Source organism: Podarcis erhardii (assembly GCF_964252035.2).
Source record: "Podarcis erhardii genome assembly, chromosome: 3".
Classification (NCBI taxonomy): domain Eukaryota; kingdom Metazoa; phylum Chordata; class Lepidosauria; order Squamata; family Lacertidae; genus Podarcis; species Podarcis erhardii.
In genome coordinates, this window is record NC_138507.1 from 102,576,915 (window position 1) to 102,589,363 (window position 12,449).

Below are 12,449 nucleotides of genomic sequence, written 5' to 3' on the forward strand. Positions count from 1 at the left end.
TGGGACCTGGAAAACCAGGGTTTAAATCCCCACTCAACTATGAAGCTCACCAGGGGACCTGGAGCCAGTTTCTATCTCTCTGCCTTACCTACCTTACATGATGGTTCTGAGGATAGCTAAGATGGGGGAACCATATTTGCTGCCTTAAGCTCTTTGGAGGTATAAATGTAGCAATAACATTTTGAAAAAAATAAACATGGTTTATTAAAAGAAAGATACCTGCCTCAGAAAGTAGCTCCATTTAAGGAAAAAGAGAAAGACATTTTTCAAAACACCAGCTACAAGAAAATACAGGAAATATTACTGTTGTAGGAGACTAGCTTGTCTCCCAGTAGCTGTAAGCTAATTTATTCATTACACTTGCATCTATTCTTGCAAATATCCCAGAGCAACATTTTAGGTTTCCAACAACGCTTGAGATACAAAGGAGAGCTAGGGACTGGCCGAAGACCAGCATTCATTGCACATAATTGCTTAATGTAGATTTAAAACTAGCTTTCCTTTCAACCCAAACAAACCACCTAACCAATAAATTTTGTATTGCCTCTCAACAGAAGTCAATGTGCTGGTTGGCTTTCTTCTGCTCTCAACGGAGCATTTAGTGGGAAAAGGCTATATACTATTGTGGAAAAGGCCCTGGTCCTCTCTTCTCAGTGTAGTTACACTTGAGGGAAGATATTAAATTGATTTCTGTGTGCATAACTGTGAAAAATCAAAGTGATTTTCATGTGGATGGGTAAGATAGTTACCTTTTTTTTTTACAGCTGCTGCAGATGAATTACAATTAAAATCAGCATTAGGATGTTGGTGTGGGGAGAAGCGGACCACTTTTTGGTCTAAAGAATTTGAAATTATGAACTCAGGCTAGCCAGATGCTTTGGTCTGCAGTTCAAAGTTTCATGCAGGCTAGAGCTCCTATTTTCCCTGTTTCTTTCAATTTTTAAGAGGCTGGTTGAGACAGCTTTGTTCATCTCTTAACTAAAAGTGTCACCTTGGATATTTGCCTTTTTTAGATGTGCCACTAACCCATGGTGTAGCACTACATCAACAATCGGAAGCAAGTGTCAGGTGTGCATGCTTCTCCACCCCAACACAGTTTCATTTTTGAACTAACCACAGTTTGTTGTTGTATATTTATTAATTTGTCCATTCAGTTTATATCCTACTCTTACTCCTCAAGGAGCCCAGGGCTTAAGTGTGTGAACTGCAAATAACTGGTTAGTTTAAACTATGATTTGTTGAAACAAGCAAGCATCAGTGCTTGTTTCCTTGTTACTTGTCAAGTTCCTAACTCCTTAGCTCCAGCGATGCTGCTCCATCTAATTCTCCCAAACAGTTCACTCAGCCCGTAGTAACCAGGTTTATAAATTCAGCTAATAAAATATCATGACAAAGAATTTATAGTAGAGTACAAATCATTTTCCGGGCAAACACTGTTTCCATATTTAATGTCATTTGCTTCGGTTGTGTGGGTTGGGATGTTTGTTTTTTGCTCCTCTAAACTGCTGTTTAGATGCCATTGTATGAGATACTTCTTGTGTAAAGAATATTTTAGGTGCCTTTAAAAATGTTAGGCTGTCTTTCTGTTCTTTTTGTAGGACATTTGCTATCGTTCTTGTCCTGGATCTTTCAAAGCCAAATGAACTGTGGCCAACCATGGAGAGCCTTTTACAAGCCACTAGGAAGCATGTAGACAGAGTTATAACAAAACTGGGACAAACAAATCCTAAAGCAGCTACTGAAATTAAACAGAGAATATGGAACAATTTGCCAAAGGATCATCCAGTAAGAACTAGTATTTTCTCCAGATGTCACAGGCTCATACACAGTTAAAGATAATCGCTTTGAGAATCATAAACAATTCCTTTAGATTTTTATGCATGACTGAAAATCCATTTGATGTAGAAGAACTTGTTCAGTGGAAAATTATAGCAATTTAATGAAAATTCAGTAGGGGCAGAAACAAGGAAAGAAGGTTTCTTATATATTCTTGTTAGACATCTAATGTGATTGTTATGGCATGTTACAACAATCAAAAGAAACAGTTTTACAGACGCAGTTTGATATTGATTTTATAATCTCCTTTTGAAATGAAGGTGAAAACTAGAATGTACAGAAGTTATCTGGCAAAGCAACTCACTGAAGCTACAGATTTGAGGAAAGGGTGTAGTTATAACAGCCTTCAGCACGACTCTATACTTTGCATTTATTCAAGTGTCTATCACAGACTCAGTGCCTTTTGATAATGTGACAACTAATTAAATTATAAAATTTCAGGGATGTTAACATAAGCCCTTGAAATTCAATTGCTAATGTGCTCTCTTGAAGAAAGTAAAATAGATTGCTGAAGATGCAATTGAAAAGGTGCCTGGCATCATGCATTCATCTTGTACAAATGTTGTGTGTATGCGGTGTCTAAACAACGTATATATATATATATTCTATAGTGCACAATTTGAGGATGTAAAAATAATACTATAAAGTAGCTATTAATGTGAGCAATAAATGAACGTGAATAAAAGACCCAATAGACTTAAATTTGCTTCCTTTATGATTTTCAGTAGCCCAGTTCATCTTTTAAAAAACGGGCGTATTTTTCTCCCTTGCTTCACCTATTGCACTGATGCCAACTCACACTCCTGAATGGAAGGAGTCACAGCCCACCTCCCACCTTTGTCTTTTCTGAAGCTGCTATGTGCATGTGAGAATTATAGAATCGTAGAATTGTAGAGTTGGAAGGGACCCTGAAAGTCATCTAGTCCAGCCCCTTGCGATACAGGAATTTCAACTAGATCATACATGACGGACGACCACCCAACAAGAAGAAACCCCTTCCAAGACCCCTGCTCAAGTTTTATCCATTGCAGCTTATGTAGATGCAGAATTTTCATGTGCATCTTAGTTGAGCTTATATTGGAGGAGAACAAGAAAGAAGATTTCTTCCTGCCTCTGGTGAAGCAAATACTAGCTGCTCTGCTTGTCTTGAGCTTAAGCATATGTAAGGAGCGGAAACTTCAGGGATTCGTTCCCTAGGCATGCCTCTTTCCATAAGAAAGTGCTAGCATGGGAAGCCATTTGTAAAGTCAATGTGCTCTTGTCACATTGGGGTTTGGTGTACCCATCTAAGTAGGGGTGAGGCACCTTCACAGGTTGGACTGAGTTAGATGGAAAGGAATTTGAATTCTTCCTACTTAAGACATTGGTGAGTTACTTGCAGTTACTTCCATTATAAATTATTGGCTGTGCAGTCTTAAATTCTCCTTATTCCAAAAGATTATGCAACAATGAAGCCCATGTGTGAACTATTTTGAAGCCATCTCAGCATGTTCTTATCTGAAAAAAGGGATTGTAAAAAAATGTTATATAAGTATTGCCACTTTCTTAACAGGACCGTGAACTGATTGATCCGTTTCCAATTCCACTAGTTATAATCGGGAGCAAATATGATATGTTTCATGTAAGTAATAACTGTGTTACAATTCTCCCCCTCTGTTGTATTGTGGTAGCCTAGGACACTTTTTTATTGATTCTCTCTCTCTCCAGAATCAGAAAAGTAATATGAACAAAATGGCAATTACAGCCATTATGTAATTGCCATCTGTGTCATTCATCCTCCAGAAACAATAATAAAATATTTATAATAATGAAGAAAATAAGACAAAATATGAATGACATATACTAGCAATACACAGTGGTACCTCTGGTTACGTACTTAATTCATTCTGGAGGTCCGTTCTTAACCTGAAACTTCTTAACCTGAAGCACCACTTTAGCTAATGAGGCCTCCCACTGCTGCCACTCTGCCGCTGCGCGATTTCTGTTCTTATCCTGAAGCAAAGTTCTTAACCCAAGGTACTATTTCTGGGTTGGCGGAGTCTGGGTTAGCTTCTGGGTAACCTGAAGCATCTGTCACCTGAAGCATATGTAATCTGAGGTACCACTGTACCAACTGTGAAATATACCAACAGCTCCAATTCCTAGCATCCCTTGGTAGGGCTGGTAAAAACAATTGATTAAAATACAACTTAAAAACAAGATTTAGTACAACATTAAAATGCAGCCTCATTTCAGTAGGAACTCAAATCAAAAGCATTTTGGGGATGAAAACTTTGAATCTTCACCAAGGCCAACTATCCAGACTGGTCCAGAAAAAAGCCAGGGAAGTCCCCAAATAGGAGTTCCATCACTTACCCATTAACTGGAAGTATAAATGTGTCTGAGATGACCTCCTCTCCCCAGAACAGAACTGACCATTAAAGACAGCTGTCAATGGATATTAGCCACAATGGCTATACTCTACCTCCATTGCCAAAGGCAGGATGCCCTTGAAAACCAGTTCCTGGGAATCACTGGTGGGGAGAGTGCTTTCAGGCTTTCCAAAGGCATCTGATTGGCCGCACAGAGAACTGGATGCTAGAATAGATGGACCATTTCCCTGATGCAGCAGGGACTTCCCAAGAAGATGTCATGTGTGGTGCCCTTTAATCTGGTCCCTACCTTGCTTGATCTAAACTTAGTACTGTCCTCGTGTCCTTTTTCTCTCATACTCCTCCCTCAACTGGATCAACGTGTGCACACTTGATCAGTAGAAAACACTTTGCTGTGCCTGTCTCTTCACAAGTGCTGATGATTTATCATCAGATGCGGCAATGCTGGTTCTTTCAGAGTCTGCTTTTAATTCATTTCTCATCCTTTTTGTTTTTATAACCACAACACCAAACTGCAGTCTTCTCTTTCCTGCACTGTTTGAGCACATGCACGCAGGACATGTGTTTGGGGAAACATCCATCCTTGGTCCCCTAGGTGGCAGCATAGTGCATTCTAGGCAAGCCACCTGTCATTGATGCATAATTCCTTATAGCGCCAGCCTAGGTTTCTTTGTTTGCTTCCTTTATTAAGCAGCCAGTGTTATTGGTTGCTTTTGAATGGAGTGTAAATGACATTTCCCCAAGATTGTTAAGCTGCATTCCTCTAAAGTAGAATAAATAAGCCCTTGTGAGGCAAAGCAAAAATGTGTGTCTTTGGGAAATATATGCATATACTATTGAAGTGCTTTGATCTTCCCTGGTCATCCTCTTGCTGTGCTCATCTAAGCTATTGTTTAGCTTAGCAGGTCATCCAAACTGAGCTTGTGCTTTAGCTCTCTTCGGACAAGCCTCAAGCTGTAAGTGAGCTGAGACACAGGCCTAGGTTTAAACAATACTGTCAACCAAACCATGGTTTAGCTTAGCCTAGTACAATAACAGAATGACCTGCGAGGAGCAAAGTGTTCAAAGTTTACTCTCTGCAAGCCCACACATTTACTTGTTGGCCAATGTTGACTTAGTGTTACACACAAAGGAGGGCAATGTTAATGTCGCATTGTGAAAAACTGTAAAATTATTCATTAGATTTTTTCCACCCCAACCCCCCTCTTTTTTTAAAGGAATTTGATTCGGAGATGAAAAAAATAATATACAAGACGCTTCGCTTTGTTTCTCATTATTATGGAGCATCTTTAGTGGTATGTATATTATTGTATTTCATGAGCACAACCCTGCCAAAGTCAATCCCTTTCAACTCGTATTCATTTCCCAAAGAAATTAAAATAAAATAACCCAATGCAGTGGCGTAGCGTGGGTTGTCAGCACCCGGGGCAAGGCAAGTAATTTGCGCCCCCTAACCCTAACCCCCAGATGTTGCGGCTGGCCCCCCCTGCACCCCCCACGCTACGCCACTGACCCAATGTGTGGGTTAGTCTTACCATGACCTGATGATTGTTGGCTTGTGATGACACAGAGGTGATCTTTTTCACTAGTAGCACTGGTATTGTGGAATGCACTCCCTACTGAGATATGAGAAGCCTCATCTGTATTGGCATTCTGCTGGCTTTTGAAGACACACAGCCATTCCTTTAATCTCTTGACCTGAGTCTCCTGTTTTAATTGCTGTTGTTTAATTTTGTTTTACTGCATGTTTTATTTATGGACATTTTTATGTTAATGTTGGGATTGTTATATTGTGTGTTTTAATTGTGTGTTTTCAGTAGCCATGTATTATAACAGCGTTGTGCAATAGTTTTTTATTATTATTATTTGGGGGCATTATTATTGGGGACACTGAAACAGCTAAATCTTAAACATTACAGTCCTATGATTAATTTTGAGTGACTTGGGAGTAGCATTTTCCTATGTTTACTAGGAGGAGCATAACACAAGTTTTATGCTTTGTTCACAGTTCACCAGCAAATCTGAAGCTCTGCTCCTGAAAACACGTACTCTCATTAACCATTTAGCATTTGGCTTTGATAGGAGGTAAGCTAAACAATTTCCTACTATTGGCAAGCTCTCCCAAAACTTTCTGTTGGCTGGATACTGGCAATTTGTAAAAAAAAAAAGGGGGGGGGAATCTGACAGCTTTTCTGCTTCATACAGGATTCTTGCTCATAGATCTATATAAAGGCTGATGAAACAGTTTCAGGAAAAGGGGCTAACTTATGTGAAGGACACACCAATAGCTCAGTGATAGAACTTGCATATCCAAGTCTCTCAGTTTAGTTCATAGCATCTCCAGGTAAAGGATCTCAGATGACAGGGCTTGAAAAGGCCCTGCTGAAATGTTGGAGATCTGCTAATAGAGTAGACTCAGGCCCAGACTACACAGAATGTTGATTATGTGGTTTGTCCTCGAGTACACAGTATTTCTTTCAAAAACATCAGGTGAGCGGTGGGTCCAGACTGGGCCTTTGGCACTGGCAAATTTAGCACATTTCCCCCTCCCTCCTCCAGTCCTGATCTGAATTTGGACCTCCATGTCTGTAAGGGTGGGTGAGAGGAGCTCCCATTCAATCCCAGTTGTCAGAAGGACTGCTGCTGAGAGAAAAATAAAAATTGGAGCTTTATAGAAAAAGCTAGAAGGGGAAATGGATCCGTCAAAGCTTCCATCAGCAGAAATTAAACTTTTGCTGTCCATCAATTCTATTGATTTGAATGGGACGCAGTTGTAACTGGGGGGGGGGGGGTACTGACTTTTCTAAAAAAAAGAAAAGAAACAAAAACAGTCAATACAAAATAAATCATAAATTAAAACAGTATGTTCTTTGCATACATCTAAGGAGCAAGGAAGGGGAGACAGCTGGTGGTCTGGACCAACTCAGTTCTCATTCAAGCAAATACATGTGTTTAAGGACATAGTTGTAACTTGCCTTTCTTGGAGTGTGCTTTTTGTCAGTTTTGGTAAATCCTGATAACTGATCTATATTCATTTTGTTCCGGTCATGTTTTTTAAGCAAATCCATGTCAGTGGATCAGAACAAGCCACTCTTTATCCCAGCAGGAATGGACTCTCTTAGTCAAATAGGTGGGTGGTTTTCTTATCTATTTATTGTGCATGTAGCTTTTACAGTTAAGAGAATACAAGGCTGAAGTGGACAAAAATGAACAATGGATTCTGAAATGTCTACAAAATGTATTTGTGTATGATGATTACTAAAGAAAAATGATCAGAAAGTTTTAAGAAGGTACAGCAATGTTTAACAACAATGCTATACATATTTATTGAAAAATAAGCCCTGCTAAATTTGGTGGGACTTACTCCCAAGAAAGTGTGTAAAGTACACAAAGGATTGCAGCCCTAGTATAACAGCTTCGATGTTGAAAGCTAGTGCTTATCTTCAGGAACCTGTTTCTTACATATTTGTATAACAACCTTCATGTAGGACAATTTTGTTAAATTATTGAGGGGAATACATTCAGACAAGTAGCTTGTTTGCCATTTGAATGATGGAGTGACCATTGTTACAATTCTTACAATAACTAGGTCCTCCTCCTGCTTCCAATAGTGATATTGGAAAGCTGCATGCACAGACACCTATGGATCTATGGAAAAAGGTGTTTGAGAAGGCATTTCCACCAAAGGTGTGTATACCTTTTTTGTTCTTTGATGTTCTTATTAACCTTATTTCTTTTCACAATATTTGTTAATTCTTGTGGCTGCACTGTTGTGCCCAAGCCAGATTATTCAGAAGTAAATTAATTTCATTGGGACTTCTAGTTATGGAAGAATTGAAACTTTAAGCTTGGTACTGGCTTTGCTTTTTGTGCACAGCTGTTTTCATTTTCTAATTCATTGATCAAGATTTAAACCTTGAGCCAGGAGTTCTTAGTTTAGATGTAACAGGAACCTGTGGCTTAACCCCCACACCCAAGTGTTCAGCTGTGGCACACAAGAGGACTCAGTGTCTGGGTGCAATGCTCATTCTCACTCTAATAAACTATGCTTTATGAGACCTGAACTGTTATATATGAACTGGGACACTATTTCACAGAGAACATGGACGCAAAGTCACTTCACGTGATCTTTGTAGGTTTATTCTTGTCGTGGCGAAATAAGTGCAAGCTGATACAACCTTTGTGAACTGATGGGAACTAGGCTGTTTCATACAGTTGTCTTCGAAACATGTGGACCTGCTGGAGGGGTTCACAGTGTAGCCAGGATCACTTGGAGGTGCCTGTTACATGAACTAGCTTCATCGCACAGAGGATTGAGTATTTTGCAAGGTGTGTTTAGCCCCCATAAGGAAAAACAGTGTATATATGTAGCACATCCATGCCATCCCAGCTTGGTTGCAGTCATGCAATTGGTCCTTCATTACACATATCAAAGAGGGAGCTATACAAACAAGCCTCTGCAGTTCGTACAGGTTGATGCCTTAAACTTATTTATGGCAGAGATGCAAGCTCTAGGGATATTTCAAGACACACCTGGGGGAAAGAATGAGACTGCATTTTATTCTTTCACCTGCACTTGTTTCAGAATGTCGGAGTTTTCAAAGAAGTCAAGGACCCAGCTCAAGATCCACAGTATGGTGAATATGAAGTCGATGCCATGCGCGCTCAGAAGAACCAGGTATGCTACAGCAGTCGTTCATGTCGCTCAATAAAGAAAATCTCACTGGTATTCCTCAGGCACTGTACGTATGCCCAGACGTATGCACCTTTGAACATTCATTTATAGCTGCAAGTCTCATTTTAACCATAAAGTTTGCTCAGGTGGCCTTGGACACATCATCATCTCTCGGCCTTAGCTGATATTATTGAAGGTTATTCTATAAATAATTCAGATAATTTTTTTAAACAATCTGCTTCTGTAGCAAAGTAAGCCACGCTGATGGCAGTTGCAGACGTGGAAGAACTTTGAGTGTTACCTCCAGGGTTAACCTCCAGGGCAGTTTTCCAAGTTGCATTTTCTAAAGGTGAAAGGTAGCTTTGCAAAATGCCACAGCATAGTTCTTAAACTAAAGTAACCCCATATTTTCTCTGGAAGTTTCATAACACTCCAGCTAAGGTTACTCAAGTTTAGTTGAACATGTCAGTGACCATGCCTACAAACCTGAGCCAGTAATTATCTAGTTGATTTCACAGTTTTATAGTATAGTATAATCTACAGTAAAATAGACAAACTCTAGACTACTTCCAGTATTGGAAATTTTGTTTAGGCTGACAGGTTTATTCCAGGGCATTAATTTAGAGTTACCTCAGCAAGAATTTCCATTTTAAGTCATGGTGCAAAATTAATCTCAGTTGAAATTATTTCTTGCAGATTACAAGTAGTATATAATTAATGACTAATGTAGTCCTCAGACATTCTATTGAATTGATTTTAATGTGTCACCCAAAATAGAATGTTCAGTTTAATTGCTTGCTACATACATTTTTTGCTTTACATTCATACTAAGGTTATGATTATGGATGGTATTTTTATTAAGTAAAATAGGCTACTAGTAAAAGTTGATTAAATAATATTGAAAATTAATATTTTCCCAGGTGTTTCCTAGTTTCAGTGCTCTTTTATTTTATAAAGATTTTAATCTGTATTGATGCCATTGGAAGTTGCTGTAGCTTTTGTTGTTGGTACTATTATGGAGAAAAAATGGTAATAGACAAGTTTCTGTAAAAAGAAAATTATCTGCAGTTATTTCCCTAAAATTTCCATCTTGGAGTTCAGTTATTATAAGATTATTATAACATTTGAACTGCCCTTTATGAAAACATTTTGGGATTTTTGTATTTCATTTGATCTTAAAAGCTGCGAGATAACCCTGTATATATCTGTAAGAAAACAATTCCCTGGCTACATTCAGTTTTTAAATGCATTAGGATTTCCCATAATTATATGAAAATTGAGAGTGAAATGGCCCTTATCTCAAGAAGTAAGTATTAAATGCTTCAGAAAGCTAATCTTTTTTTCCTTCCTTTTTGTACTCCTTTGTTCCATACATAAAGCATTTATATAGAGAGGAGCATTTATGTTAAAGTTATAGCGTCAAACATAATGCTTTGTATTTCTGTTTCTTGAAGGTATTCATGCATGGTAGCTTTTTATTCCAATTGAAAAGTAGACTTTTGTGCATTTCTTCCTGATCATTTTGTGTTGCTCTTTGGACTCAGAATGTCTATCTGTAGAGTTTAATATACTTCTCATAGTGCTACTGACATTAGGGACCACACACCTGCAAACAGTAAGCAGACTCTCATTTCTTAGCAAGCTTTCTTAACAGCAGCACATAAAAGAAACGGTCCCGTTCCCCCTACCGCACCCCCTGCCGGGCATCCATTGATCCATTAGTGCTTATTTGGACCTCTCTCTCTTTTTTGGCAGTGATCTGCATCAGCCATATAGCCTATTTCATCTAGACGTTAGAAATACATCATTGCTATAATATACCAAAGGCCCCGATCAGGATGCTTCTCTGTCTTTCTCGTGATTTTCTCTGGCCTAACAGTTTGCTCACTGTACAGTGACAGTTGTTCAGATTCTTAAAGGCCATTTAATAGAGCTTTTGAAATTTTAAAAACCTGAGCAACCTAAGCAGCAATTAACCTAGCCCCCTTCCAGCACCCCCAGCACAACTGAATACTGTAAAGAAGCATTAACCTGTCCTTCCCCCAGTACCCTGATACAGGTAAAATCGTGATGTTGGATGCATCAGGATCATTGGAGAGGGCAGGCTTTAACCGTTTCTCCTCATCACTCCAGATGCAACTAAAATGAGGATGCAACTCCAGATGCAACTAAAACAGTTTCTCCTCATCACAGCCACAAAAAAGATGAAAGCACACGACTGTAACAACAATGTATTGATAAGTTAACAATTAAGTAGGACGAAACATCATTACAATTGCAAGGTGTGAATGAACCAATGAATATATGGATTGAATGACTGGAACTACTAGTCAGATGCACAAGAAGAATTAGAAATGAGCACAATGCATTTCAGAAATTATATTTATTTAATAAATCCATATGGCACTTCTTTTAAATTATACTATGCCATGGCAGCTTACAACTTATAAGAACAATTCAGAACCATATAAAATATCAAGCATTCACTACTTCTAAAGACGCTACAGTCAGCTAGCAAGCCCAATAAAAAATGAGGCCTCTGCCAAGTTGTGCAAAATTACAAAAAGAATACGGATGCTGATGTAAGCTAACTAAAAATGAAGTTAGGTGCGATGAAAAGGCCATGATTGTGACAACAATTTTCACTTTTTATTCTGATGCCATACAACGCGGCCCACACTGATCAAAATGTTTTCCAAAATTATAAAAGAAATAGAAGTTTGATCTGCCAGAAACATAAACTATGTGGTTTTTGTAAGTGGTGTGGTAAGTACCTTTCTGCTATCTATTCACACAAAGAAAATGTTGTGTCCTAATTCAGCAAGGGCAACGCAACCGTGAAAGAAGACTTGTGGAGATTTCTGGATATGTGAACCAAATGGTGTTGGGCAGAAGAAAAACCCACCTCGACATCTGTGCTAGTGCTCCTGTTAGCACTGCAAGAGTGCTCAGCACCATCAGCTCTGCCAAATCCACTTTGGACAGGAAAAACTGAGTCCCAACACTTTCCCCAACCCTTAAAGAGTGATGCATACTGCTACGCCTATAGGAAAGATACTTGCGGCAGCATGCAAAGCATCCCTGCGGCACAGGGGGTACTCTAGACTGTGCTCATAATCTAGCAGGTCACATAAAAGGGTCCAGTTTTTAACAGGTTTCAGTCAGATGCCTTTGGAAGGTCCCAAGCAACATATGGAAGCAAAGACTGGTTGGTTCGTCCCTGGAATAGATGGTGTTCATAGCTACATGCATTTGAAGATAGAGCTCCCATTTAGCAAACACTTGTGTTGTTGGTCACTTGGGAGATCTGCACCCCTAGGCTGCACTTGAGGGAGCAAATGAACATCATTTCTTAGTTTAGTAGCAGCTGGATAATTGCTCTTTGAAACCACAAGTAGTAGATAATGAAAAGTGAAATCATATGGGTGCAATTAGAATAATGGACTTCAGTAATTTCGCGGTGGATCTCAGTATTAGAATGGCATATACAGCATGACATAAAAAGATAAACTGCCATTTGTTTAGTGTTATGAAAGGCATACATGAGAGCTGCTTTAATCATGGCT

At 39.0% G+C, this 12,449-nt stretch overlaps 1 protein-coding gene across 1 annotated transcript in view; it reads left to right on the forward strand.

The window, feature by feature from the left end:
* The window catches only part of LOC309338013 (ATP-binding cassette sub-family G member 8-like), a 59,513-nt gene that overhangs the window by 8,206 nt on the left and 38,858 nt on the right, over positions 1–12,449 (forward strand). The window contains exons 6-12 of the mRNA XM_081855120.1: positions 1,599–1,785; positions 3,389–3,457; positions 5,426–5,503; positions 6,217–6,293; positions 7,268–7,338; positions 7,798–7,895; positions 8,794–8,886. Coding sequence (XP_081711246.1) covers positions 1,599–1,785; positions 3,389–3,457; positions 5,426–5,503; positions 6,217–6,293; positions 7,268–7,338; positions 7,798–7,895; positions 8,794–8,886 — 673 coding nt within the window. The remainder of the gene's footprint in view (positions 1–1,598; positions 1,786–3,388; positions 3,458–5,425; positions 5,504–6,216; positions 6,294–7,267; positions 7,339–7,797; positions 7,896–8,793; positions 8,887–12,449) is intronic.